General features: G+C 41.2%; 7 protein-coding genes across 9 annotated transcripts; all 7 read right to left on the reverse strand.

Moving 5' to 3' along the window:
• Positions 1-32: 32 nt before the first annotated feature.
• Positions 33-2,204, reverse strand: LOC130691335 (bestrophin-4-like). Of its 2 annotated transcripts, none has more exons than XM_057514270.2 (10): positions 1,939-2,204; positions 1,734-1,841; positions 1,282-1,462; positions 1,078-1,198; positions 801-1,006; positions 699-734; positions 505-630; positions 325-432; positions 200-259; positions 33-132 (listed from the first exon to the last, which is right to left on the reverse strand). In XM_057514270.2, the coding sequence occupies exons 1-10, from the start codon at positions 2,061-2,063 to the stop codon at positions 73-75; spliced, it is 1,131 nt and encodes a 376-aa protein (XP_057370253.1). In that variant the 5' UTR covers positions 2,064-2,204; the 3' UTR covers positions 33-72. The 2 variants fall into 2 exon arrangements, with proteins under 2 accessions (XP_057370253.1, XP_057370258.1); XM_057514275.1 differs by having other exon boundaries at positions 1,282-1,368; positions 1,939-2,080.
• Positions 2,205-5,240: 3,036 nt separating this feature from the next.
• On the reverse strand, positions 5,241-8,040 carry LOC130691358 (bestrophin-4-like). 2 transcript variants are annotated; one of them, XM_057514301.1, is made up of 11 exons: positions 7,550-8,040; positions 7,242-7,352; positions 6,850-7,030; positions 6,638-6,758; positions 6,461-6,550; positions 6,277-6,395; positions 6,172-6,207; positions 5,850-5,981; positions 5,659-5,766; positions 5,534-5,593; positions 5,241-5,459 (listed from the first exon to the last, which is right to left on the reverse strand). In XM_057514301.1, exons 1-11 carry the CDS (start codon positions 7,663-7,665, stop codon positions 5,418-5,420), a joined length of 1,116 nt encoding a protein of 371 aa, XP_057370284.1. In that variant the 5' UTR covers positions 7,666-8,040; the 3' UTR covers positions 5,241-5,417. The 2 variants fall into 2 exon arrangements, with proteins under 2 accessions (XP_057370284.1, XP_057370292.1); XM_057514309.1 differs by lacking the exon at positions 5,850-5,981.
• An 810-nt stretch (positions 8,041-8,850) lies between these two features.
• On the reverse strand, positions 8,851-11,345 carry LOC130691278 (bestrophin-4-like). The gene is made up of 10 exons (XM_057514202.2): positions 10,846-11,345; positions 10,670-10,780; positions 10,425-10,605; positions 10,237-10,357; positions 10,086-10,172; positions 9,869-10,023; positions 9,560-9,796; positions 9,394-9,501; positions 9,272-9,331; positions 8,851-9,204 (listed from the first exon to the last, which is right to left on the reverse strand). The coding sequence occupies exons 1-10, from the start codon at positions 11,034-11,036 to the stop codon at positions 8,935-8,937; spliced, it is 1,521 nt and encodes a 506-aa protein (XP_057370185.1). The 5' UTR covers positions 11,037-11,345; the 3' UTR covers positions 8,851-8,934.
• Positions 11,346-11,788: 443 nt separating this feature from the next.
• Positions 11,789-14,436, reverse strand: LOC130691327 (bestrophin-2-like). The gene is made up of 13 exons (XM_057514258.2): positions 14,328-14,436; positions 14,029-14,127; positions 13,848-13,958; positions 13,606-13,786; positions 13,421-13,541; positions 13,284-13,361; positions 13,093-13,211; positions 12,985-13,020; positions 12,802-12,924; positions 12,603-12,710; positions 12,484-12,543; positions 12,332-12,414; positions 11,789-12,106 (listed from the first exon to the last, which is right to left on the reverse strand). The coding sequence occupies exons 1-12, from the start codon at positions 14,372-14,374 to the stop codon at positions 12,346-12,348; spliced, it is 1,152 nt and encodes a 383-aa protein (XP_057370241.1). The 5' UTR covers positions 14,375-14,436; the 3' UTR covers positions 11,789-12,106; positions 12,332-12,345.
• Positions 14,437-14,864: 428 nt separating this feature from the next.
• LOC130691403 (arylalkylamine N-acetyltransferase 1-like) lies at positions 14,865-16,602 on the reverse strand. Its single transcript, XM_057514354.2, has 2 exons — positions 16,403-16,602; positions 14,865-15,898 (listed from the first exon to the last, which is right to left on the reverse strand). The coding sequence occupies exon 2, from the start codon at positions 15,595-15,597 to the stop codon at positions 14,866-14,868; it is 732 nt and encodes a 243-aa protein (XP_057370337.1). The 5' UTR covers positions 15,598-15,898; positions 16,403-16,602; the 3' UTR covers position 14,865.
• Positions 16,603-17,521: 919 nt separating this feature from the next.
• Positions 17,522-19,340, reverse strand: LOC130696292 (arylalkylamine N-acetyltransferase-like 2). Its single transcript, XM_057519387.1, has 4 exons — positions 19,244-19,340; positions 18,439-18,669; positions 17,915-18,333; positions 17,522-17,848 (listed from the first exon to the last, which is right to left on the reverse strand). Exons 1-4 carry the CDS (start codon positions 19,338-19,340, stop codon positions 17,576-17,578), a joined length of 1,020 nt encoding a protein of 339 aa, XP_057375370.1. The 3' UTR covers positions 17,522-17,575.
• A 382-nt stretch (positions 19,341-19,722) lies between these two features.
• On the reverse strand, positions 19,723-21,548 carry LOC130691424 (uncharacterized). Its single transcript, XM_059495595.1, has 4 exons — positions 21,435-21,548; positions 21,102-21,269; positions 20,865-21,011; positions 19,723-20,438 (listed from the first exon to the last, which is right to left on the reverse strand). Exons 1-4 carry the CDS (start codon positions 21,458-21,460, stop codon positions 20,234-20,236), a joined length of 546 nt encoding a protein of 181 aa, XP_059351578.1. The 5' UTR covers positions 21,461-21,548; the 3' UTR covers positions 19,723-20,233.
• Positions 21,549-25,421: the final 3,873 nt, after the last annotated feature.

The following is a 25,421-nucleotide window of genomic DNA, read 5'->3' on the forward strand; positions in this document are numbered from 1 at the left end:
GACAAGTTGCTATGTCATTCCAGCCAGGCAAATTTACACAAACAAATTTGGTTTATTTGCAAGCATCGTACACTATTTCCCAACAGGAGTAGTATTTTGGGGTAAAGAAGCTTCGTTGTATGGTTGCTGTGGCTAAATTCAAAAATGTAACAAATCAAATAAAGAAGCAGTTATTCAATAGGAAGATAGCTTTACTAACCATGACACCAAAGATTTGATCCAAATCCTGTGTGTAGAGATTCGCCAAGCGAAAAGAATCCTTATCACACAAGAAAAATCGAATAGTACCTAAAAAGAAAAGCATCATCGATAATCTAATAGTACCTGAATATGAGTCTCAAGCAAGTGCTTGACATTGATGTCTTCTTCGTCAGTTCCAAATGGATTCACTGCAGTGCGGCCAAAATTCAACCAGATGAGAAAAATGAAAAACTGGGCAAAAGGAATAACACGAAATTGATTCGGTTCATAATATGGAGTAAACAATAAATTTGAATAAAGAACCTGCATGCTGGGAATAACAGGAAAATAGTTAACGATGCCTTCCAGAAAGCCACTGCTGCCAGCTTCTTCAAAATTCCGAGCCATCAACGTGACTAAACCATACGCATAGACGACTATAATGGCAGCCTTAAACGTAAAACATTTAATACTGCCTCTTTTCTACAAGCTGAAAGCTCATCAAAGTTTCTTCGTACCTGAATTAGCGCGTAGGGAATGTTCTTCGTTGCAAACTTTTCATTTCAAATACTTCGTTAGATAAATCGAAGGTATATACCTCTTTAAAATAAAAATCATACCTTTATGGTGTTCCCGCAGCTTTTTTTGAAGGTCATTAGCATTTCGATAACCTTAAGGTGATTAGATTTTTCTGCAAAGCGATTGTGTATCGCAGTTTCTTTGAGTAACAACAGCATCCAATCGATAACTACCAATGCACGGGGTGTTTTGTTTCCTTCGGTCTCCACTCGCTCTAAGATTACCCTTTCTTTTTCACGTATGATTCCTAAAGATACGGAATTCGATTTATAACGTACTACGACGAATAAGGTGTATAAGATTTTAGGCAAAGATTACCTGCCACTTGAAGGGAAATCATGTCGGGAAACATTGTGCGCAATGGTTTGCAAACAACACGAAAAGTCAAAATCCACGCTAAAACTGTCCAACGTGCAAACTGTTCAACGATGATTGGACCCTGGATATCAATAAAGAAAACAAAGATTCCCATTTAAGCTCTGTGTTGTAAACTTAAACGTGATTGCAGTGATCGCTAATTACTTCCGGTAAATTTGGCTTGACTGACATGATGAAACAGGTGATGACTTTAGCCGTTCCTGGAATCGTCGTTTGCATGGAAAACAGACGCTGCATTGCAGTTGTCGTGAAAAATGTCAACATGATCATTAGGTTAATAGAATTGGAATTTTTTAAGCAGTATTTCGCCAAAGCCTGAAACGTTCTGTTAACACAAAAGTACAAGATACAAGTTAATGTTACGTATGTGAAGCCCCTTTCGGGCATAGAGTTTAAGCTAAAGCTCATATGTACTGAACAAAGCCAAGGTCATAGCGAGCTTTCACTAACCAATTGGAACATTTGGTATTTATCTCTAGTTCTAAATAGGCGTAAGCATGTAGCTGTAAGATGGCTTCGGGTCCGCTCTCTACGGCCTCGAACACACGTTTTGTTCCCCAAAACGTCCAAAATAGCCTAATGTAATATTATCTTACTTTTTTCCATCGTCGTCTAGAACGCTGTGCAGGATGGACAGCAGGTAAAAAAGAATGTAGTATACTAACAAGTCTCTCCAAATGAACTTGTAAATGCTTCCCTTCCATCTAGAATACAAAAAAGAAGTAACATTTTTAAAATGAAAAGTGTCGACATGAAAACATTACAAAGCTGTTTAAATAACAGATAATATTGAACGTTTACCTAAAGAGAATGCGAAAGGATTCACCAAAACGTGTGGCATCCGGGGCAGTTTGAGCCAATGCTAGGACGGATGGCACTTGACTTACTTTACGAACAACTTGCGACTTGCTTTTATCGTAATGCATCACTGGTGTTATTTGTTTTTAAATTTTTTTAGTACACACAATGAAAATATTGCAGTCTGATGCACAAGTCTGTCACTGGGGATGGTAGGAGCCTTCTCGCTACCAGCCGTTTACGGTGGATGTCCCTTGGAGACTGTTTGCAAGTGGAGACCTTTGCTTTCAATGAAGCGCCCACGGCATGGCCAGTTATCTCTACCACGTTTCGAAAAGTTGTACGAATAAGGATCCAATTTGCCCACAAGCTTCCATGGAATATTGTCCATACATGAAATAAACTACAAAAAACAAAAACAAAAAAAGGAGCGAGGGCCACCCATAAATTTGCTAAGTCGAGCTAAAAAGTGAGACAGATTTTCGTCACATAAAACGTATAAATGACGTAGTTGAGTCCTAATGTGTTGGTGAACTGAACTGCCGTATGAACGTGATAGTTTTCCACTCTGTTTACAGTTTGCCTAAATGATACCTTAATCATAATAATGTGCAGTATGACACTTACGGCGATCGGGCAACCAAACATCAGGATCCTCTTCGTAGTTTCTTTTTGTTCCTTGAATTGTTCTTGTTAGAATTTTCTGTCGTGGTGAGAGATGGTGTGATGAAACATTCGCCTGTCTCCTTGAAAACATTACTACATTCATCGCCAGGCTTGGTACTGATCTGCTGACACGTCGTTAACTGACCGAGATCACTCTGCACTGTGATGCAATGTCAAAATAGCAATATACTGATCGATTTCAAATTCAAACTATTGGTGTATCACAAGGGGTCGTTAACTGTTAGTTTTCTACTCTAGTTAAGTATCTATAGAATTAATTATCTAGTTATTTTTTTAACTAGCCCGTCTACTAACTTTCAACTACTTTCAATTTTTGCGTGCACAGACTGCTGTCTGTGAAACGGCATTGCCACATCATCCATCGGTAATCTGACAAAATTACAACTTGACTAACCCAACCAATTAACCGTGTTTTAATATTGCTAGGTTGATAAAAACAATTATTTCTATTTTGATTTTTTTGGGAAAAAATGTTAACTTCACGAAAATGTGGACTGGAATGCAATAAATTGACAAAATTTCGTCAAAAGTCACAAAGTAAGCCTGAAGTGACCGTTACAATGGTGGGTGATAGCCACCATGGTTCCTATAAAAGAAGTGCCGTTTGTCCTAAGAGCAATCGCAGTTTTCTCCGAATTCTCGCAGTTACCTCTTGCCACACCTCGTGTCAAACCTCCTCGTATTCTCATAGCATCCACTTCAGTCTTCATCAACAGTTCTTTTCAGAGCTATTCCATCTCTCTTCGTTCTTCACTCCCTATCCTCCATCGTCATCTTCATCGAAATGCCTTTCAACTCAGCATTTCCAGCCCCACTACCACTCCCGGGGAAGAAGAAGACTTTTCCAGAAGTGCGTGGCTGTGCCATACCATCGTGCATTCGCAAGTTCATTGCCAAGCCGACTACTTCTGCCACATCTGCACTTCCTGTGAAACCTTCCGCGACAGAGGCGCGTTCAACATCTCCTCTTGCAGTTAAGACGCCACCATACGCTTCTGCACTCCTCAAGCACCCAGAAGAGGTAAAATTGTTTCGTTCTCGAATCCCGGTGCGTATCCCTGCCAGCACCACCGGTCGCCCAGTACATCAGGGTTATGCGACCACCAAACGCGACGACGGCCCACGCCATCCAGTCGCTGAAAACGTGCTCGGAGTATCTTTTGTTTCTCGAATCACCGTTCGGAAAGCCTTTGGACGAGCAGTGCCCCACGAAATCCAACCTACTACGGAGAGTGTCCTCTCTGAACCTACCTCTCAACCGTTGGATGATGAAGCCACTGCTCCTACCGAACAGCCATTGGAATCTTCCACTGTGCCTCTACCATCGAGACGACAAAAGAGAAATGCCGCTCTGAAGGAGCGTCGAAAGGCCAAAAAACGAGGGTCCACGTTGTTGATGAATGATGTCCCCTCGTCGGCGGAAATTGTCGATGACATCGCAACAGATGATCACGAGGCAGCTTCACATTCCCTGGCGCTAGTGACACCTGTCTACAACCATACATCTGTTGTGGCCAAATCCGCAGACGCCGAATCGGTCCAGCTTAACAGCGAGAAATCTGAGGAGAAAGCACCATTGAAACGTTTGGAAGATGGTCATCCACCTTTCCTTCCTTACGTTTTCGTTATGGACTGCATTCGGCCTTACGTTCCTGCACCTTCTTATGAAGTCAAAAGACAACCAGACGAAGAGTACTTGCATGTGTCCAACATTCCTTTTTCAGTACCTTCCGAAGAGGTTGTGGGCTTCTTTGAAAAACTTGCAGGACCCGTGCGATTCTTCAGCATGCAAGTGAATGAGAACGGCCTTTACAGTGGTAAGGCCAACGTGATTTTCTGCCATCCCAACGACTCTCGAAAAGCTCTCCTACTTTACGACGGATCGCTTATTGGTGGTCGAAAACTGAAAATCAAGTTGTTTGTAAACGGTGAACGTTTATATCCTAACCAGGTAACGCTACCTGAACCTGCCGGTTGTTTTAAAGTTGACTGGGTTAATGCCGCTCCATCGAACATGGTACTTGTACCTTCGGCTGACTACATGATGGAATTCATATCACATTATCCCACAAACTTTAAATGCAAAAATGTTTAAGCTGGCTGTTTATGTCATCCTCATTCTCTTCATACGCGTTAACGCGTTAAATCTGTAAATAGTCCGCAAAGAAATTCTATTCCCATTTTTCATGTACATATTCTAAATTCCATTCCCAATTGCCTATGTACATATTTCAAATTCCATTCTCATATTCTGTCAATATTTTATTTCATGATAACGTTACTCCACAAAATTCTACATTTCGACAAATTCCAAGCCAAATAAATTAAATTTTTTCTAATCCAAATATGTGTTTAGCATTTTATTTCACACACATCAAAATTTACTGAGCACACACATTCCTTCATTACTTACGAATCCTAAAGGTGAATCTTTCTCGTCAGGTGCCCAATGCGAGTTGAGGTTTGGCTTCGTGGAGGTTTGGTGTGAGGCGAGTTCTAGTACCGGTAAGTATGTGCAGAAAATGTAAGAAAAAGTTATTAACCACCCTGGTAAATTTATCATTGCGTGGACGAAGCTCTTGAGGGGTTATGATAAATCCTGGCGCATGTTCCACTGGATACACGCCTATATATTTCTATTTCCATTTTTCTCGTACAAATTTATACATGTCAATCCAAGGAATAAAATCTGCTTCACTGGTACGATTGGTTATTAAATGTGTGATACGTCATCAAAGTGTATCTCCCGAAGCTCATGTAAACTTGAAAATGCTATAGGATAATGTGTATCGACGTCAGAGATGGACAACATCTGTTTCGTTATACTGGTGATGCGGCTGAAAACGTCCATCGATAAATTGTGTTAAACTTAGGCTAGTATTTACTGCAACTGATTTAACGTTACTCTTACCATAGTGCCAAAAAAGTCTTCAAGATTCTGAGTATAGAGCCTTGTTAGCCGAAGGGAATCCTGCCCCAATACAAGAAAATGAAATTCAATATACGAATCATTAAGGTACTTAAGTGTCTCTAAACCTGAATATGAGTTTTAAGTAGGTGTTTGATGTCAATGTCGGTCTCATCAGTTCCGAACGGATTTACGGCGGCTCGTCCAAATTTCAACCAGGCAAGAAAAATGAAAAACTAAATTTAAAATGTAAAATCAAAAGGGATTTTGCTGAGCGTGGTATCGTGTCCTCTTGTAGGCTATAAAATTTGGAAATCACCTGCATGCTAGGTAAAATAGGAAAGAAGGAAACGATGTTGTTTGCCAAATGATTCTCCTCATCACTGTCGTCTTCTAGGTTACGCGCCATCAACGTAAGCAATCCGAAAGCGTAAACCATTATGATAGCAGCCTGTTCTAGACAAAAGAGACAATGAAACATATCCAAGTAAAGATCCGTTCACACCAAAATGACTATTCTATAAAAATAAGGATTTTAATGCGCGCTACATGGGTTCGAAATTTTCAACTTTAGAACCATGCATCAGTTAAACCTGGAATTTCAAAAAATTGTCTAAATTATCCCGCTAACCATATCATACCTGAATAAGTGCATGTGGGATGTTGTGGGTTCCAAACTGTTGTGCGAACATTTCAAACGAAAACAGAATTAGAGTTAGCCAATACATGAAAGAAATCTATCAAACTTTGATCGTGTTCCCGCAGCTTTTCTTGAAGGCAAGCACAGCTTCAACAAGTTTTAAATGGCTGGATTTTTCGGCAAAACGATTGTGCGTCGATGTCTCCTTGAGCAGCAGCAGCATCCCTAATTTTTTCCAATCACAAAATGTTTTGCTCTGAATTCTGTATTTAAATTATTGATAAAGTTACAATCGATGGCCACTAAAGGTCGTGGTGTGGAATTTTCAGCGTCAGCTTCAACCCTTTCCAAAATTAATCTCTCTTTATCTCGAAGGATTCCTTAGATTGGATTACGGAAATAAAAGAGAAAATCTGTTAAAAGACGTCAGCACAGCTTGCAGAAAAAAAAAATCCATTAATACATACCAGCCGTTTGAAGTGAAAACATGTCGGGATACATGTCGCGCAATGGTTTGCTTACCAAACGGAATGTTAAAATCCATGCTATGACAGTCCAACGAGCAAATTGTTCAACTATGAACGGGCCCTTTACGTGACAATGAACAAAAAATGGGCGTACTTTGCTATCAAGATAAGCTACAGGTTTTTCTTAATTAAAGTAAGAATTGATTAATTACTTCAGGCATATTTGGTTTAATTGCTAAAGTAAAACAGCCGATGACTTTAGCCGTGCCGGGCATCATCGTTTGCATGGAGAAGAGACGCTGCATTGCCGTCGACGTAAAGAAGCCCAGCATGATCATGAAATTAAAAGAATTTTCATTTCTCGAACAATATTTAGCCAGCGCCATAAATGTTCTATAACAAAGACAACAGTGATTATGCAAGAGCTTCTTTAACAGATAATTCCTTTTGGCGTACAGCCATGTTCGCGCTGCGTACTCATGCGAGATAAATACCGATTACTCATACTGTGTACATGAACAAACTACCACGACATAGACGGTGCGTAACGATGTGAACATGGCTATATACACAAATACGGGCAAATAGAAAGGTGTATCCTTACTTTTGTCCGTCCTCATCAAGGATGAATTTATGCAGTATAGTGAGCATGTAATAGAGCGCGTAGTACAGCAACAAGTTTCGCCATACCAGTTTGTAAATGCTTCCTTTCCACCTGCATACAGATGAGACACAATGACACTGTATATCCCACACGTTAATTGGCTCCTTGTAAGTAGCTTGTACATTCACATCAGCCGGCCCAGTCAGTCACCTTTCAGGGAGTCACAGGGTTACCTGATGTATATCGTGCTAACGTGACGTGAACTACAGGTAAACTCTTACAAGGTGTAGACTTGTGTGATTACGTACCGCATTAGGATGCAAATACATTCTCCGAAACGGTTGGCATCGGGAGCAGTTTGTGCCACCGCTAAGGCGGATGGCACTTGGAACACTTGTGATTTGCTTCGTTCGTAGTGCATCATGGTGGTTAGATCAGTCAATCTTTACAGCGGATGTCAGGTTAACTAACTAAGCAGGTGAGAGGGCATCAGTATCAAACGGCAGCCGATCGCCATGAATTCTTTGTTGAGACTGTGGGCAGGGCGAGTTTCGCTAAACAGTCAAAACAGTTTCACTTGAGGAATCCCGGAAGAGCACGAAAAAACAATCGGCAGATATGACGAGCCCCGCCCTTTGGCTCCCGTTGATCTTGCTCGAATCAGCTGAACGCCAAAACTGGGTCTGATGCTGTTTCACAGAAAGGACGACCTAATTACCAATGGGCTTACAGAATGAATTATTTCGTCTACAAATGATTCGGAGCAGTCTGCTGGCCTGCGACCTACATCACTTCAGCCTCATTGACAAAACAAGTGGCCGCAAGCAAATCGATTTTCTTGACCCTTCCCCAACTATTTTTTTTTCTCGTCGTTTTTCTATGGGTTTGAAATAGAATCCAAAAAGGCAAAAGGAGTGGGCTGCCAAAAAAAAAAAAAACGTCTATGGCTACAGTGGAACGTGAGGTATCAAAAGGCCTACAAGATTTTATTATAGACGTTAATCTTTAAAAAATTGTTCTATTCTAGACTGCGGGCGTGTGGCTAAACAGTTTTCAAAAGATAATAAAAAAGAAAACTATTGCGGAAGTGATTGGTTTTGATCACCATCAAACAAGAGATAAAGAAAAAAGAGGCAGATACAACTGCGTGATCTCATGGCCTCGAAAAAAAGGGAAAATTGCTCTAGATCTCTTGAGGGCTAGCTAGATCTTTCTCTTTTTTCTCACTGAAAGGCCGACGCCCTTTTGTGACACCGTTACGGCTTTCTCTATTTTCACTCACAATTTTGTTTTTGTCTAGGACAAAATCCTTAAAAACAAAAAGAATCCGTTTCTACCCATTCAAAAAAACCACTTTGTTTTTCGAAATTCAAGGATCATCCAATGGCAAGAAAAACTAGTTTTATTATTTTTTTTCCTGAATTTGGTTTTACATTTAGATTTATGGCTGTCCGTTACGGACTTGCCGTTGTTCAACGGACACCACGAACGCGCTCATCCCTTATCCATAGTGCCAGTATTATTCAATAACTAAATGCACCTTGGAAACCGCTATACTTAAATAAACAATACGCGTAATAGCTTACACCATGCTAAGCTATTAACTGTGGAATTGAAACACTAAATTCATTAAACAATTACAAACAGATTGAGAATCAACAGTTGCTAACTGTATGGCTAAGTATTCCCTCTATTACCACATAGAGTTATTTCGTGCTTGAACATAATCGGTATCATCGATTGTAATGCAAGTAGCATCTCTATTAGGCATCAGAAGGGCAGTCTCTTTGCGTTTCCTTTCGTCTTTTGCTGTAGAGCCCAGGACGGAAAACGAACCGATTTCAGGTGACGAAGCCATTTTGTATAAAACTGGAGGTTTAGTTTCTGGAATCTCTTCAGCCTTAGATGCTTGGCCGTCATTATCTTTCGGTGGTTCAGCCACGTCGAAGAATCGCTTTTGTGGCTGAAAAATAAAAATAAATTCAGTCATAGATCATTGAAACAGGTAACTGGACGAATAAGGGCCTTACTAAATCAGGAAACAAGTTTTCCAATTTGAGGGAATACAAAGTGCCTAATCGTCTATAGTCCTGTAAAGCAACAAGAGTTTAAAACATGAATAAGAAAGCCAATAATCAACAACCAGAATTACATCAATGTGAGCTTGAAGAAGTTGTTCGATGTCGATGTCGGTTTCGTCCTCGCCAAAAGGGTTAACAGCCATCCGGCCGAATGTCAGCCACGCAAAGAAGATGAAAAACTGCACAAGACACGGTTAGAGTTTCAATGAAATGTTGTCATCCACCGAACGGTATCACCTGCATCAGTGGCATGATTGGGGCGTACGAAATGATGGCCCTTACGATGACGTCCTGATCGGGACGGCTAGTGTCCTTGTACGTGAGAATTTCGTCTGCAGAGTTTTCGTTAAAACTTTCACCTTGTGCATCAGGTTTTCCGGCTTGCTGACTTTGATAGGGTATCGGTAATGGCGACGATAAATCACGTGCCAACATGGTGACTAACCCAAAATAATAGACGGCTAGTATAACAGCCTATAACGAGCATCGGGAATTGGAGGTCATCTTTAATTTTAAACTTGATACCTTTCACCATTTCTTCCTTACCTGGATGACGGCATGGGGCATATTTTTGGTGGCGAATTTGATCATGTTCCCGCAGCTCTTTTTAAATGCCATCAACATTTCTACATTTTTATGATGGCTCGACTTGTTGTTGTAGCGACCGTACGTTAAACATTCCTTCAGCAACAACAGCATCCCTGAAAATAAAGAGGGTTTCAAACTCGTTTGAATCGAGCTAAAAGTTACATCTCGTACTTACAATCAATGACGATCAAAGGACGTGGAGTGAGTTCTCCATCTGTTTCAGCCCGTTCGAGAATCAGTCGTTCAAACGGTCGAAGGAGTCCTAATGCAGAACACATTTATCACATTAAAATGGAAATGCATAAACTGTAACAAAAGGATCTCACCTTTTCTTTGGAGGGAAATCATGTCCGGATACTTCTTGCGGAGCGGTTTGCAAACGCTCCGGAGGGCCAATATCCAGCTGAGCACTGCCCAACGGGCGTATTGGAATACGATGATGGAACCCTAGCGAAAAAAACAAACAAAAAAAACATTCAGCAATGTGTAAATACACGATCATGTGACAACATACTTCCGGAAGGTCCGTTTTCAACGACATAAGGAAGGTAGAAATTGTTTTCGCAGTACCGGGCACGGCCGTCTGCATTGTGAACAGGCGCTGTAGCGTTGTGGATGTGAAGAATCCCAACATAATCATCAAATTGAGCGTAGAAGCGCTTTTAGAAAAATACCGAGTCACCGCTTCAAAATGTCTACAGATAAAAAGGGACATGAAGTTCAGGGATATCGAGGAAAGCAATTCAGAATGCAGTTCACCTTTTCCCGTTGTTGTTCAAAGCAAACTCGTAAATGAGCGACAATGCCACGTAAAGGATGTAATACAACAGAAAATGTCTCCACACTAATCTGTATATACTTCCTTTCCATCTGCAAATTTGCGAAGCGTTAAATTATGTCAACTATCATGGCAATCAACACGTTTTGTTTTTTACCGGAAAAGGGTTTTAATACTGTCGAAATAGCGAGCGTTGGGGGCCGTCCGTTTGACGGCTTGTAGTGATGGAACTATCATCACGTCGGATTTTTTTCTAAAAGAAAATTGTTGCGTCAACGGCATCGATGCCGCGTCCGCTGTGGTGAACTGAAACGTTCTCGCTCGGTCTACTGAACGGTGACAACTCATAACGATTGGCCAACGAAAAAGGCTCTAGAATTCCAGGTCAGATGTTCAGTTTATTGCATGGTTAATGCAAATGTTTCGGGAACTATAGGTGAGTTGAAAAACATCACTATTCAAAATCACTGAAATAGTTCCCTTTCCGGCTTTGTGGCCCTGTTAAAGAAACCTACACAATGTTTTGATTACCGAATCACGCAACGGCGAACGGTCTCAATACACTTTTTCCATGCATTAAAAACTGCTAGCGTTCGCGTCAGACGAGGAAGAATACTGAACAGCTTGGAAGAACGTGTAACTGTGCTTAAGTAACAGCCGTGAGGCAGGTAGAAGAAAGTTGAATGTAAAAGCGAGTCGGAGCCTTGCGGCTAAATTGCCAGCTCAGCATCAACGAAATCACTATCTGGCGCTGGCAACGTGCCCAATGTAGTGATATGCCAGCATCTACGTGGACAGGTTTTTTTTTTCTGGGGATATTCATTCCCTTTTTTATTATTTGCCCACGGATGCAGGACGTATGAATGTAACTTTATTTTTTTTATTTTTTTTTAACTACTCTTCAGGCTTGGCTCAAGGGCCTGGTATGTGTATATACACCTGAAAGTAGACGAACCGGTTGTGGAACAGACAAAAAGCAGGACCGGATGTTATGATTCAGCCAAGTGATGCAATCAAGCTTGACACAATAAAAGCAGGGAAATTTTACATTACGTACCTGTATTTTACCCCATCAAATGGAATCCGGCCAGAGGATTTCATACGAGACAAATTTTGATACTTCATTATACAGTGATTAATTTTTAGAAGGTAATTTTAATTTTGAGCTATTGATAGCAGTAACGAAACTCAGAGCTCCATTTACATAAAAAGAAAGCAGTCAATCCCGGTTGTCTTGCGCAAAATAGTTATGACGCGAAAAGTGAAATGGCATTTTCTGCATCGTACACTTCTTTAAAAACCTTGTTGAGTAAAGGTAAAAGTCTCCCGTATGCTTTCGAGCCATTGTACCTTTTCCGGCTGCCTTTTTGCTTTTGCATAAAGTTTTCTTTCCCCGACTTGCCTCCTCCCTTTTATGCCTAGCAACAAAACGAAAAAGGAAGGGTTCGAAAAAACAAGGTCGTCGTTAATGTGGGGACCAATGGTGAACAAAATAAGGGCAGACCAACACACATCAAAGACGTAACCGAAATTCATTTACATATAAGAAAAAACAAGAGAGCAAAAAGTATACAGATCGGTAGACTTATGTAATCCACCGTAATCTTAAAATAAAAAGGTGGTTCGTAAAAATTAAAACTTACGTTGCCTTTGCATTTCAAATTGGGATTTCTGTAAATGTTGATGGACACTCGCCTTCGTTTTGAGTTCTGAATTGCTTCTGTGGCTGCAAAACGATGCAAATAAAAAAATCATTTGTCCTTAATAAGAATAAAATCGATGCATTTGAGCTTACCAAGTTATAAAATACATCGTCTAATGTTTTAGAGTAGAGTTCAGTGAGCCAAGCCAAATCCTGCGTGCAAGAAAATTCGTGACCAACTCGTACTTGCCATCAGCATTCGACTTGCATACCTGGATGTGACTCTCACACAGTTTCCTGACGTCAATATCAGTGTCATCGCTTCCAAATGGATTCACGGCTGCTCTGCCGACGTTGAGCCACGCGATGAATACGAAAAACTAAGACAAAAATTATACAGTTAATTGTTTTTGAATGAGCGTGAAGGTGAAAGTTAAAAGCTAAACGAATGGCTAAATGTCTGGGCCAAACCTGAAGGAAGGGCATCACAGGGAAGTACGCGATAACGTGTCGGACGATTTCATTGTCAAATCTTGGAAGATTGCGAGCCATGGTTGCGACCATTCCAAAACAATAAACAACTACAATAACGGCCTTGCAAAATGAAGGACAAAATTATTACTTCTTTTGCTTTACTTTTCTGTTTTATCATACTTGGATCACAGAATGCGGAATATTTTGCGACGAAAACTGAAAGTGTCCAATTGAATTCGCGTATTAGTGGCTCGAGGTAAATGCAATTAACTTCTAATGGTATCTTACTTTAACGATGTTGCTGCAACCTTTTTTGAACGTCATAACGGCCTCGACGTTCTTATTGTGACTTGACTTGTTGATGTACCTATCTTCTTTCGCACACTCTTTTAATAAAAGAAGCATCCCTAAAAGAGAAGTATACATACAGCTTAATCCACGAATAGCTTAGCGAAGAAAGACAGTAAAAATGAAATTACATTCGATGACAATTAAAGGACGTGGCGTAGGAAATCCTCCGCGTTGAAGCATTCTTTTCTCCTCGTCGAGAAGAATCCCTACACAGAGTAAAGGTAATTCCACGTCTGAATCAACCATTGAGGATCGTGCAGTTAACCTGAATTTTGAATCGAAGTCAAGTTGGGGAACTTCTCTCTAAGTGGTTTGCATACGATGCGAAATGTGAGGATCCAAGCTAGCACGACCCAGCGAGCGTACTGATCAACAATCACTGGACCCTAATTTTTAATTCATTATTATACACATGATTTTTTTTTATCAGACGTGAACAATGTGATGTACTTCAGGTAAATTCTGTCTGAGGGACATGATGAATATGGTGGTAACCTTGGCGGTTCCAGGCGTCGTCATTTGCGTGTTGAACAGTCGATGTAGCGCCGTGTTCGTGAAGAAACCCAACATAATCATCCAATTAAATGAACGCGTACATCGTGCGAAATATGCAGTCAACGCTTCAAAATGTCTGCACGGAATAATGACTGGGATTTTTTAAACGTCTAACTCATATTAAAACGAACGCATACTCTCTGTTTTTCTTTCCAAGGCCGAAGTTGTACAGAGCCGTTAGCGAAAAGTAAACAATAAGAAATATCAGCGAATGCCTCCAGATCATCTTATAGAGACTCTGTTTCCATCTTGACAACGAAAAAAAAAAATTCTATTTAATACGTATTGCTATTGTGAATAAGTGTGGATGTTATTTACTTGAAAACGATGTGGATACTTTCACCGAAACGGTTTGCATCGGCAGCTGTCAACATGGCGATGGAGGTTTTTTTGCTGCTCATGGTGTAATAGGATGCTCTACAATTGTTAAATAATACAATCTGACAATATTAAGAGTTGCCTTATACGTAGTTACCACGTATTCTTTATTTAAACAGCAATGAAAAATAGCAATTAAAGCTGAATAACTTTGGCTTGGACTGAGCCGCTTATCAACGCCCAAAATGAATGTTGTGATTGAATGAAAAGATAAAAATTAAAAAAAAAATTTATGTTACCTGTTTTGTGCTGAAGAAGCCGGATTTGCGCCTTCAGAACTTACCATAATGCCACTAGAAAAACAAAGTGTGCAGCACCATCCTCATTAAGCTTCGTACTGCATAGATGCGCACTTGTGGAATGTCATACATGTTTGTTGTAACTTCCGGGCTGTCTCAAAAATGACGAGCACCAACAGGATCGCGGAAATCCAGCCAAACCGCAGATATAATTTCCCCTAGATAAACAAACTGCGGTCGACAAAATTAACTTCTCCTAATCTGTACTAATAAACTTATTTTTTTTTTAAATAACAGGGAGAAATGAGGTTGAAGATTCGTAGGCAAACTTGACATCAATGTAACTAACGTTTAATGACTCGTCGTAATCGATCAGAGAGGTTTTGAACTGTTGCGAGATTTCAGGCAAAGCAAGTATTTAAATAGCTAAAGTCGATAAGATTTTTAATTCCATTTTATTAATCGACTTTTACGGCATTGCATGTGAGAGTCAACACACTGAGCCATTTTCATACACCTACACAGATAAGGGAGGGATTCAAATTTTGCGAGCCATCAGACGTCCAACACTATGCCCAGGGATATTAGCCAAAGGTAACTCTCCTTCGTATCTAAAGTCATCATATGTAACGCTCTTGAGAACATCGAAGCCCAACTTGGACACCGCTTTGGCCGTGTACGCGCTCAGCGCTTCCGTCCAAACGGCACCTGCTCCATGGGCTTTTGCGATGCGCAGTGAGAGTTCCACTAATCTCGTGGCCAAGCCTTGGCGGGTGTATCGTCCATCTACAGCGAGCGCACCTATTTCCATTTTGATTTCCGTTTGGAAAATGGCGAAGATATCCACATCACGATTGATGTCTTCCAACACAGCTTTATGCAAACGACCAACGGGAATTTGCGCTGGATTGTTGCTTTTAGGAGCGTAGAGCTGATGATTGGCCCCATGTGTTGAAGTACGTTTTTTCATGTCGTTAATTGCAACTGCCACTATTTGATTGTGAAGACAAGCATCCCGCACGAGCAGCGAATAAGGTGCTTGGACGCATTCACGGACAATGTCGTCTACCCATTCGGGTCGTTTGGCTTCTTCGGATTCGTCATACAATGCAAGTTGGCGAATAGGTGCTAGCGGAAAGAAATGCTGGAGTAGAAATTCAAATATTTCTTGGCCGTCGTCCGGTTGGGCTATGTAGACAGTCAGCTCTTGTTGCCGCTCTACTGCCCGCTCCAATTGAAGTGGAAAGGTCAACGTGCTTTGCCCTCCCATTGCTAATTCTTTATTTATTTAAAAAAATTTAACTAAAGAACAAAAATAAAAAGATTCAATTGATTTAACAAAACAAACAAGTGGCAAAAAGCAAAACAATTTTCTTGAACGACGCAGCTATTTAGTTTTCGGTAGAGCACTTAGAAATGAAGTGAGAACACTGAAGCGAAATGGGGAATGTTTCAGATTTAAAGCAGCAAACCCAGTTGTGAGGCGTTGTTCGAGATTCGTAGGATTCTCTCCTAAAGAACCAAGTTGTGCGAGACGAAGGTCCAATGTCCGATGGAACACGAGTCAATGTCTAAAAAAAACAGATTACAGTTTACGTTTACGATAAATCTCAAGTAACGCGCATAGCAACAAACAAAAAATGGCTTTTCTGTAACAATATCGTAATCGTTATGTCACGGCTAAAGTTAATCACGCCGTGTTTTGTCTTATCTACTATTTACCCTTTTTACAAACGAATGTGTGGAAGGAAGTATAGTTTGGTTCTAAACTTTAAAAAAAAAAATGGGAGTTTGATAACATGTAAACAGGAAAATGGACACTTGAAACTCTTTTCCTCCTCCACTGTCGGTTGCCTTACAGTAATGGAGACTGTGCACGGAAGGCGTTTTGTATATCTCCCAAAGTTCGTTGGAAGCATTTCTAATATTTTATGCCAATTAAAGGATGTTGGGAAGAAGGATTACTAAAAAACGATCTCGATGTTTCATCAAACCCCAGTACAGTTTAACGGTTTTAAAATAAAGGAATAAATTCGAAATCGGATGGCACAGATGTAGGGAACATCACTCATTACCTTAAAGCAAAGTAGCAGGTGATTACAGAAATGCACAGGTAACTTAACGAGTCCAGTTGAACAGTATAATTAGTCGCCTCACGAAAGAACGTGATACAGATTGATCCAATATCACAACTGAGGAAAACGAAGCGGGGATAACTTGCTGGACCTCAGTTGAAAGTTGGGCGGGACGCCGCAGCACCTTGTCTTCCAGTTGTTCTTTCACATCGGTGATACGTCAACAAAAAGCAATTGACTTACCGTCACATCACTTACCCCTGGAGATTTCGCTTTGACAGGTGAAATGCTGGCAGGGAAATCTGTTTTTGGCAACTGTCCAACAACGTCATTGCCATTCACTGGATATCATTTTGCGCATTTGATGCAATTGTTTAACATATATGGGGAGACTGTCACGATATTAAATGGAGCAATTGAAGGTAAAAGGACAGTGAAAGCAGTGCATAAGTTTAATTTTGGCTGTTAAAAAAAGAGAGAAATTGGCATCGGAAAATCGAGACGGAAGCTTAAAATGAAATGATCTTGGCAACGTTTTAGATGGCTTACGAAAGGAAAGGTGAGACGGCGCGCGGTTTGAATTGCATCTCCGGAAATACAAGTGTTTTGTCTGCTGAAACTGAGAAATAGATATGGTGGTTTCTATTTTTTTTTTTTTTGTGTGCGAGGTGTCGGAACATTTTTATTGTCGGGAGGCTGCCGTCCACGAGCTTCGCTTGGCCAAAATATGTAATCGTGTGCGATTTTCGTTCCCTAAATGCCTGTTGATTTCTCGTTATATTTCCACATTCAATAGAGAAATGTCCTTTTTCTTACTGTTTCTGTGTTTTTTGGATGAATATGTATTTAGATCAATGATAAGAGTCACACTGACAAACCCCTTCACTTGTTATCCAGTGCAATGTGCTTTTCTAAATTTCCTTGGACTTAATTTTAAAACTGGTACGTCGTTTAAGGCTTTTGTTTATTGTTTATCTTGTCAACCTTTTAGATTTCTCCCATGTAGCTGTCACGTTTCAATTTTCTTGACGACTTGTCTCGTCGTTTTATCAATGGTGTCATTGCCTGCGTAATCGAACCATTAGTTCAAACGATAAATAAACATTAAACTAAAAAAAACTCAATGAATTGATTTTATTTTTCAAAGCTGCCGTTACACATCAACAAAAGGCACTAGTTCAAACGGCACGCCAAGAACGCTGCCACTGGATGTTCTGCTAGCAAATCATCAAGGTGCGCTAAAGGTTTGCCACCTTCGAATTCGTACGTGGCGTAATCAATAGTGCGCAGCGTTTCCAAGCCGTGTTTAGCAGCAACTTTCGCTGCGTGTTGACTCACGGCACACACTTTGACAGCACCGGCGCCGTTCGCTTTTCCCAATTCCAGTGACAAACCCACCAATGTGGTTGCCAAACCGAGTTTACAGTAGTTTTTGTCGACAGCCATCTAGAAACGTATCGCATAAACAGCATTAAACTTACTGTAATTTTTAAATAACATTTTAATATTAACCATGGCTAGACTGAGAATTTTGTTTGTGGTGTAGGTGGTGAACAAATCAAATCCTGCTTCGAGATCTGTTAACAATGCCGTAATCAATCTTCGCTTTGATTGTGATGTCAGACTATCAAGATGAACATCCTCTGGTGTTTCTAGTTCGTTTAGTCTGACCGCCACTAGTCGGCCGGCCGAATCCCGTACAGTCAAGGAAACAGGATGGCGCAGGCAGTTGGAAAGGTGGTCGGACATGCGATTGCTATCACTAGCCCCGCTCCAATCGTTTACCAGATAACGGTTGGGTGACGTTGCGAAAAAATGATCTCGGAGCAATTCAATCACTTCGCCGAGCTCTTCAAGCCGGCCGATGTCGATCGTAAACACTTGGCCGTCTTTGGTAAAGAATTTTTTGGAAACGAAGACATGGCAACACTCTAATGGATATTTTAAATAAATTAAGAATGTGCACGTACATACGAATGTTGGCCTACATGAGAATTAAACCATGAGATCTGTAGCGAAAACAATAAAAAACCTACCTGACGAGGGGAAAGCCCTGCACGTAATAGGAAACTTGCTTGAACGGTGCTGAATCAAATCGCCTCTTTTCTGCTTTTGGAAAGTGACTGTTAGGACACGATCGTGCTGGCAGACGGACTCTGAAAGCCCCAGGAATAAACAGCGGTGAGGAAACCAAACAGTGCAATTTTGGCCATACACTGACCTAAATAAGCGAAAAATTTCTTCTTGGATCGATTCGTCCAGAATCGGGATTCAGTCACGAAGACGTTTAGATCAGAAGCTTGAAACCAAGAGCGCCAGGTGGCTCCATTCTTCAGAACGTTACTTGATTTTAAGTGCGAAAAAAAGGGACCTCGTTGCACAAGACTTCGGCAATAGATCTCTCACATTCGCAAATTGTTTATTGTTTTTTGCGCTGTTGCGCGAGCTAATGAACAGCCTTCGTTAATGCGTCCTACGCGTCTCACATGTCGTAACACTCGTAAACCCGACCTTAGATTCAACGATCAGATGAATGAGACGCATGTTAAAAGATACCTGCGCTTGAGACGACCTTCCGAAACTAGGCCGATTATTTCGATCGGAGAATCAGACACAATTACTTCAATGAAGAGAAGAATAACACCAATCAATTTCAGCTGATTAAAATGCAACACAAGAAATTAGGATAGCAAACAACCTCTCGTATGACGCTTTGATTTCCTACGGCACCAATCCCTGAATACGTGCAAACTCATAAACGGGGGGGGGGGGGGGGGGGCCAATCGATTCCGAACGAGGCCAGTTATGAATTTTGCGCACTCTTTAAAAAGAAGGACTTACCTAGAGTCTGTTTCACGTAATCAGATCCGTATAGAATGCCATCAGATGGAGGGGGAGGGCAATCGAGACATTCATCATCCGCAACTCCCCGTTTCATTCTTTACTCTTTTTGAAATGCAACGACATTTTTTTGTTGCTGTTGACGTAAAATGAAATCGGCCATTTATTGTCGTGTCTTTGACTTGTTTATCCCGTCAATGTGTCGTCATCCTCGTACTCGTCTTTCGTCCGTTGTGGAATGTTCCGGCGCGCGCGGAAGTATCCAGTGGTGTGGGTGCGCTCTTGGCTATACTATATAGGCGACTACGTCCATGTGAGAAAGGCACGAATACTCTTATTGCTTTGGACGAAAAACCTCGCCAATCATCCATGTTGGTAACGTGTAGGATCCCTTTACGCTTTTGCGGGGTGCTTAAGTTGTTTGTTGCCATCGCGGACGCTGTAGCAGAGAAGAAAGAGCATCGATTTACAAGCGAACGTTTAGCGTTTCAAGCATCCTTTATTGAGTTTCTTTTTGATTGATCATAATTTTGACATGGCTTTCTTTTTTGATTGGCGCGGGATCGCAGGGCGGGTGCAAGCAAAACACGTATTCCGACGTAAACAAACAAAACAACAAGAGAATTATAGAACAGCATTCAACATTCAGATTCACGCAAACAAATAAATCAGTTTCTCATCTGAAAAAAGAGATATTATCGTATATCGTTACGAATTTATTATTAAGGCATTTGGTATTATAATCATATTACCGTTAATTATCGAGAGAAAAATAAAGGGTGATGGAATCATATCGTGCCTGCTAGTTAAGCAGAAGAATAAAATCGGTTTAAAAAAAAATATATGTCAGAACAATAAATTGGAAGTTCTTTTGTCATATGGCAACAAATAATCAATTTAAGGAAAAAGGTACTCTTGAGTGATTCGTTTTTTTTTTCTTCCCGAAAGAAGATAATAAAAAAAAAAAAAAAAAATGAGGAGATTGGGTCTTTAGAGGAACTGCAGACTGTTGATACTGTACTGCGGTGTCCGATAGGTTGACAATATAGTCAGAGCTTCCTGTTCTAAAGACTCGTTGAGGATGTATTCAGGTGTCGAATCCGATGGAGGCTCTGTGGTCGGTAACAATTCCAAAAATTCAGGGTCCGTCATGACGGGGGCACTCAGCTCTTGATTATTCTGCGATTGTACTGTTCTGTAAAACATAAAAAGGGAAAAAAAAAAAAAAAAAAAGAAATTTGAAAATAACTGAACGATGTGTTGACGCATTGCAATTTGATTCACGAACGCCCCCCTCCCCTTTTAGAAAAAAGAAAAAAAAGGCAAAGGGAAAAAGAATAAAACGGAGGCCCCCCCCCCCATAAATCGCTGACTACTTTGTTTCCGTACGTGACACCACGTCCTTACAGGAACCAGACTTGGATCGTAGCGTCTAGCCGTTAAAACAAAAATGCCCGTCCATTCCTAGACGAGTTAAAACGGCGGCGCTTTCTTATGTATGAATCGATCGCAAACCACTGACATCTTATTACTAAATGGAAGTGAAACGGCTACAGCCCACCCATGCAAGATTTTTTAACTGTTGCGAATGTAATCCAAGTAGTGTTTACGAATCGCTTACGTTTGATTCCTGATGACTGCGCAATAGCTTTGCAAATCTTTGTCATTGCAACCGATACTACAGCATTCGTTTTTCGTGGGGTAACGTCGGTTCTCCGCCTTTGCAACTTCATCCTGCGATTTAAAATCATTTCCTAGCGATACAGGAATAAATAAAAAATAAATTAGAATGAATCCAGATCAAGATGGGTCCTTTACGGAAGGGAAATGCTTACCTTCGGAAGGCATGGTGCTTATAGAAGATGGATTCAGCCATGTACCCTTGTAAATAACACAGACATCTTTAAGTCGATTGCTAAAGTCTGGGCCGCATAGCTTCTTTTTGTCGTTAGCACTCTGCTTTGGCACTGGGCTGGAGGACGTCAAAACGACGTGGGTCACGAGCAGCAGGTAAGCCATCCAACACCTGTGCAACACGTACAAAATTCGTGCGGCATTACCTACACTACATCTCTTATTCCTTCTCACGCTTAAACGCCTCGTTCACTCAATAAAAACACGAGTCCAATTCTTTTATGAACAATGAAATTGTAATGGAAACATTAAACGAGTGGGCCAACGATGCACTTACCTCCCAACTGTTGATGAAACGATCATTTTAGTTCCGCTCGTTTTTATTTTTCCCTTGTTTTTCTTCTGCAAATATAGGGTGTCACCTTACCCTATATATCCAGGCACGTAAAGTAAATAACTAAGCCGGTAAATGAACAACGGCTTTGGCTCGACGATATGTGCCGAAACGCGGGTGCTTTGGTCAGGCAGGCGTTCGTGCGCGATGAGATGCGAGTGGGCCAAGCAACTGAGACTCCATCGCCGAGCGCTTCCTCTTCTTATTTAATATGTAGATCGACTGTCATTGGGTGCTGCGGTGTTGGCGGCAGCACCGCTGCGCTCTCTCCAGCGGACCACATGGCTCCCGATGTCGGCACCATCGGCAAAAACATTCATGGAAAGTAGCATTAAAATCAATTTAATGTCTACATCAGTGACCGATATTGGCCAATCAGGTGGCCCTTCCGGGTATTGGAGTGTGTATAAATACATTCGCTTGCATTTATTTTTTTTTTTTTTTTTACTCTAGAGAGAGTTTAAATTCGAGATGAAGAAACGCGATGAAAGTTCATTGAGAACAATTGACCTTAGTGGTAAAAATGGCAATTTTTATTTGCTTGGTTTATCGCTATTAATCGATGGCAGTTTATATGCATCCCAACATATTTCCGATGAGTTGAATGAAAGGCACGCCCTTGTTTCTCTTTCACTCGTTTACGATGTGTCCTCATCTGGTTTTGGCCCGTGCGGGACGTGAATTGAACGCGGGCAGGCTATTAGGACTCGGTCACGGATGAATGTCATTTCCCATTAAGGCAACTCGCATGCGGCCAACAAGAAAACAAGTACTTATCTTATCTAATATGCCTTCTCATTAAGTTTCATCAAAACAGTTCCCATTTTCTTCTATACTCGAAAGCAACGCTTTTGACTCGTTTTCCAATTTTCTTTTAATATTTCCAATTCGATTTGGATTCTATTTGGAAATGAATCCCGCGGAAAGGCCAACAGCGTACGGTTGACGATCGTCGGATCTGATTTCTTAGCACAAAGCCGGGATTTTTTGGCGGTGCAACAAAAGAACGAGAACCGCAAACGACAAGCTCTTGTGAAATGTTTTTTTTTTTCTTTCAGCGGACACCTTTGAGTGCCGAACGTCGGTGTTGCGGACGCGCGCACACCGAACGGAATAAAACAAACAATCATTTCAGCGAACATTGTTGTCCCTATTCGGTAACGAAAGACGGTACGAGGTAGAAAAAGAAAAGCGACAGTCGACCACACTGATTGATAGCCGCCGATTGACCATAATGGCTTTCCTAAGTCTGAATGCGAAATAAGCGATTTTCGCTGTTTTTGTTTCTCACGAGCGGCTAGAATTCCTTTTGGCCGGCTGTCTCCGTGCGAACTGTAGTAATTAGCATAGTGCCACCGACGTGAAGAATAGACTTGGACATTTTTCGAAGCGTCCACCTGGATGCCACATAAACGCAAACTTTGGAATAAGGACGTCACGGAGCACAACTTTCGCTGGATGGCAAAGACGTTAAACAAAAATGGGTTCATTATTATTTCGTCGTTTTCAAAGGGTTTCATACCCAAACCGAAGAAGTAAAATCTATAAATACACGTTCTTGTTTTACTAGGTTTTTTTTTTAAACTATCGATTTGAAATTGATACTTGTGCGTGTGGGGCTAGGATGAGTATAGCCTTAAATTGCCATGACTGTCGATCACTGAATCATTTGGAACGACCTTTCGAAACAAGGTTATTTGAATAGTACATCGCCAATTTTCCCTACGGTTTCTTTTTTCTGGGTTATCGTATTAATGACGCTACGACATAAACAGCGGCGTTTTAACGACTTGACCCCACGCACGATGCACGCTGATATTCAATCAACAGTCCCGAAATAGATGCACCGCGTTCGTCTGCTGCTCTTGCAATTTCCAAGGAAATTCGAAAATTTGTATCCAATAACGACGAAGCGCTTCTTTTGCCGGGACTCGGCTGTCACAATTGCCGTGAATTCGGCATCACGTGTAATGACTTCTCCCCTCCGTGTAAATCGAATCTTCAGCAATTCTATTTATACGAAAAGCTTTCTTTACGTCGTCTGGTTACCGTAAGTAATGAGCAACTACGTCCAATGGGTCGAACTTTTTAATGATTTGCATACATGTCTGGTTTGAATTACGACTTCGGTGACCGCCAAAATGAAGTACACATGCCCGTCGTTGAATCCATTGTCACGTGCAACAGGCCCGGCCCGCTCCGGGAAAAAACTAACGCGTGTAAACGTTACGTAATCCCTCGTGAGGTCGGGAACTGCGTTGTAGAAATTGATCGGCTTCGATCTGACATCAGTTCGAACATGTGGCAATTGCTGAGTTGACTGAAAATTATGCTGGCCTCATAAAATAATGACAAACAAGGGCCATCGCATTCATTTTCAAATTTGGCGGCTATTTTTATTTAGTACGAATTTGCCTTTCACGATCGAATGTTCGGTCGTTCGCGGGAGCACCAGATGGCGCGGGATTGGAAATCTACGGAAATGTTCGGGATTCGGTGCCGGTGGTTCTTAAGCAGCGGGAGCAAAACCGGCAAACAATCCGTTCCAAGAAGAGGTTGCCTTGCTACGCGAATCTTACCGCGTTCGTAAGCTAACTACGTATTGCTAACGCGCATTGATACGAGAAGGACTTAAGCCAATCTCATTTCACGGATCCCGCTTAAAAGAGTGAACAAGTACGAACATATCGTGCCAAATTCAACAGCAAATGCCTACGTGAAAGATAATCCGACTTTCCTATCAAACTTGCGCTGCTCCCGTATGCGTTTTCCATCAATTCTCGATGACTCTTGTGACCCGGCCTTCCAACATCCTACTATAATTGACCACCATGACGTCAGACTATATGCTTTATCCTCATACACAGTCGCTGTGAAGTTTTCTCTGTTAACATTCAAAACGGGATCAGCGTGGGACTTTATTAAATTAAAAAGAGAAAATGTTTCGGATGATATCGAGGCTAAACCGCAAAAAAAAAAATTATTTGTATTCTATTAAGCAGTTCAACGAAGCATACTGCAGATGATGACGCGAGCAAAGGCCCTACAAATTGTAAGGGACGTTGTTTAGTTCTATCAACCCTGACAAGAGCCTTTGGCTATTCGATACCAATCATTTCCGTCCTGGACGCAAACAGGACAAACAAGAGCAAACCCCGCCAAAAAAAAAATGAAAACGGAAGCGGAACAGAATTTGAAATGAGCGCTGCCGGGGGGAATGAAGCCGTCTGAAAACATTCATTTACGACACGTAGAGAAAGAGCCCTTGAATAACGTGACATGAGTCACACAGAGGCTGGAGGAAAAAAAAAAGACGAGGATAACCCGTTGGTAGATCCGCAATGTGCTTTAGTCAATCAAGGAATCACCTAGTTATTGCGCGTCCTACACGTCGTTTGAGGACATCGGGAAACCTTCAGACTTGTGAGGGCGGGGCGTTCAAAGAGAAGAGACTGGCTGGCTCAAGGAAAAATCCATATCCACTTGGAACGCTGTCGACGATTCGTGCCCGTCATTGACGTTCGCGTTTCGGTTCAGTTTTCCTGTTTTTATTCCATTAATTCTATTGAAATCCGCTAGCTTCAACTTTATCCGAGTCCTTGGACTGGTTAGATACGAAACCCTATGATGTGTTTAGACCAGCCGCTGCGTCGTCATATATAAATATTGAGCGTACGTGCAACTGCCATGCATTTGAAATTCCCGCCTTTCCTTTTTTTTTTTTTTCTATTAAAGTACACCACTTCACTTTCATATGCATTAAAGCATGGCAAAGCGGGAGTGAATCTGGTTTCAGTTGGTTACTGTTGCAAAACGAAGTTGAATGGCGTCACTGCCAATCTCTGTAATAACTGTCATTCTGACCAATGCCGTCGTTTCTATCATAAGCCGTTTTAAAGTAGAACGAGCATTAAAATTAATGGCTATATG

The sequence above is a fragment of the Daphnia carinata genome, chromosome 1 (genome assembly GCF_022539665.2).
Source record: "Daphnia carinata strain CSIRO-1 chromosome 1, CSIRO_AGI_Dcar_HiC_V3, whole genome shotgun sequence".
NCBI lineage: Eukaryota > Metazoa > Arthropoda > Branchiopoda > Diplostraca > Daphniidae > Daphnia > Daphnia carinata.

What these genes read in the sequence shown, in the direction of transcription:
- LOC130691424 (XM_059495595.1), bottom strand. Translation starts at nt 21,460, where the DNA reads ATGATCGTTTCATCAACAGTTGGGAG. An exon ending in GTTTCATCAACAGTTGGGAG is followed by an intron (nt 21,270 to 21,434) that starts GTAAGTGCATCG and finishes CGTGTTGCACAG; the next exon opens with GTGTTGGATGGCTTACCTGC. An exon ending in ACATGGCTGAATCCATCTTC is followed by an intron (nt 21,012 to 21,101) that starts TATAAGCACCAT and finishes TTTTTTATTTAT; the next exon opens with TCCTGTATCGCTAGGAAATG.
- LOC130691278 (XM_057514202.2), bottom strand. Translation starts at nt 11,036, where the DNA reads ATGAGTTGTCACCGTTCAGTAGACCGAGCGAGAACGTTTCAGTTCACC. An exon ending in GATTTCCCTCCAAAGAAAAG is followed by an intron (nt 10,173 to 10,236) that starts GTGAGATCCTTT and finishes GTTCTGCATTAG; the next exon opens with GACTCCTTCGACCGTTTGAA. An exon ending in TTCTTCAAGCTCACATTGAT is followed by an intron (nt 9,332 to 9,393) that starts GTAATTCTGGTT and finishes GTTGCTTTACAG; the next exon opens with GACTATAGACGATTAGGCAC.
- LOC130691327 (XM_057514258.2), bottom strand. Translation starts at nt 14,374, where the DNA reads ATGGTAAGTTCTGAAGGCGCAAATCCGGCTTCTTCAGCACAAAACAG. An exon ending in GCTTCTTCAGCACAAAACAG is followed by an intron (nt 14,128 to 14,327) that starts GTAACATAAATT and finishes TAACAATTGTAG; the next exon opens with AGCATCCTATTACACCATGA. An exon ending in GACTTCGATTCAAAATTCAG is followed by an intron (nt 13,362 to 13,420) that starts GTTAACTGCACG and finishes TACTCTGTGTAG; the next exon opens with GGATTCTTCTCGACGAGGAG.
- LOC130691335 (XM_057514270.2), bottom strand. Translation starts at nt 2,063, where the DNA reads ATGCATTACGATAAAAGCAAGTCGCAAGTTGTTCGTAAAGTAAGTCAA. An exon ending in GCTGCGGGAACACCATAAAG is followed by an intron (nt 735 to 800) that starts GTATGATTTTTA and finishes TGAAATGAAAAG; the next exon opens with TTTGCAACGAAGAACATTCC. An exon ending in CTGTTATTCCCAGCATGCAG is followed by an intron (nt 433 to 504) that starts GTTCTTTATTCA and finishes CCTTTTGCCCAG; the next exon opens with TTTTTCATTTTTCTCATCTG.
- LOC130691358 (XM_057514301.1), bottom strand. Translation starts at nt 7,665, where the DNA reads ATGATGCACTACGAACGAAGCAAATCACAAGTGTTCCAAGTGCCATCC. An exon ending in CTATTTTACCTAGCATGCAG is followed by an intron (nt 5,767 to 5,849) that starts GTGATTTCCAAA and finishes TTTTAAATTTAG; the next exon opens with TTTTTCATTTTTCTTGCCTG. An exon ending in AAGACTTTTTTGGCACTATG is followed by an intron (nt 5,460 to 5,533) that starts GTAAGAGTAACG and finishes GGACGTTTTCAG; the next exon opens with CCGCATCACCAGTATAACGA.
- LOC130691403 (XM_057514354.2), bottom strand. Translation starts at nt 15,597, where the DNA reads ATGGGAGGGCAAAGCACGTTGACCTTTCCACTTCAATTGGAGCGGGCA.
- LOC130696292 (XM_057519387.1), bottom strand. Translation starts at nt 19,340, where the DNA reads ATGAAACGGGGAGTTGCGGATGATGAATGTCTCGATTGCCCTCCCCCT. An exon ending in TTACGTGAAACAGACTCTAG is followed by an intron (nt 18,670 to 19,243) that starts GTAAGTCCTTCT and finishes GTGACTGAATCC; the next exon opens with CGATTCTGGACGAATCGATC. An exon ending in CAGGGCTTTCCCCTCGTCAG is followed by an intron (nt 18,334 to 18,438) that starts GTAGGTTTTTTA and finishes AATATCCATTAG; the next exon opens with AGTGTTGCCATGTCTTCGTT.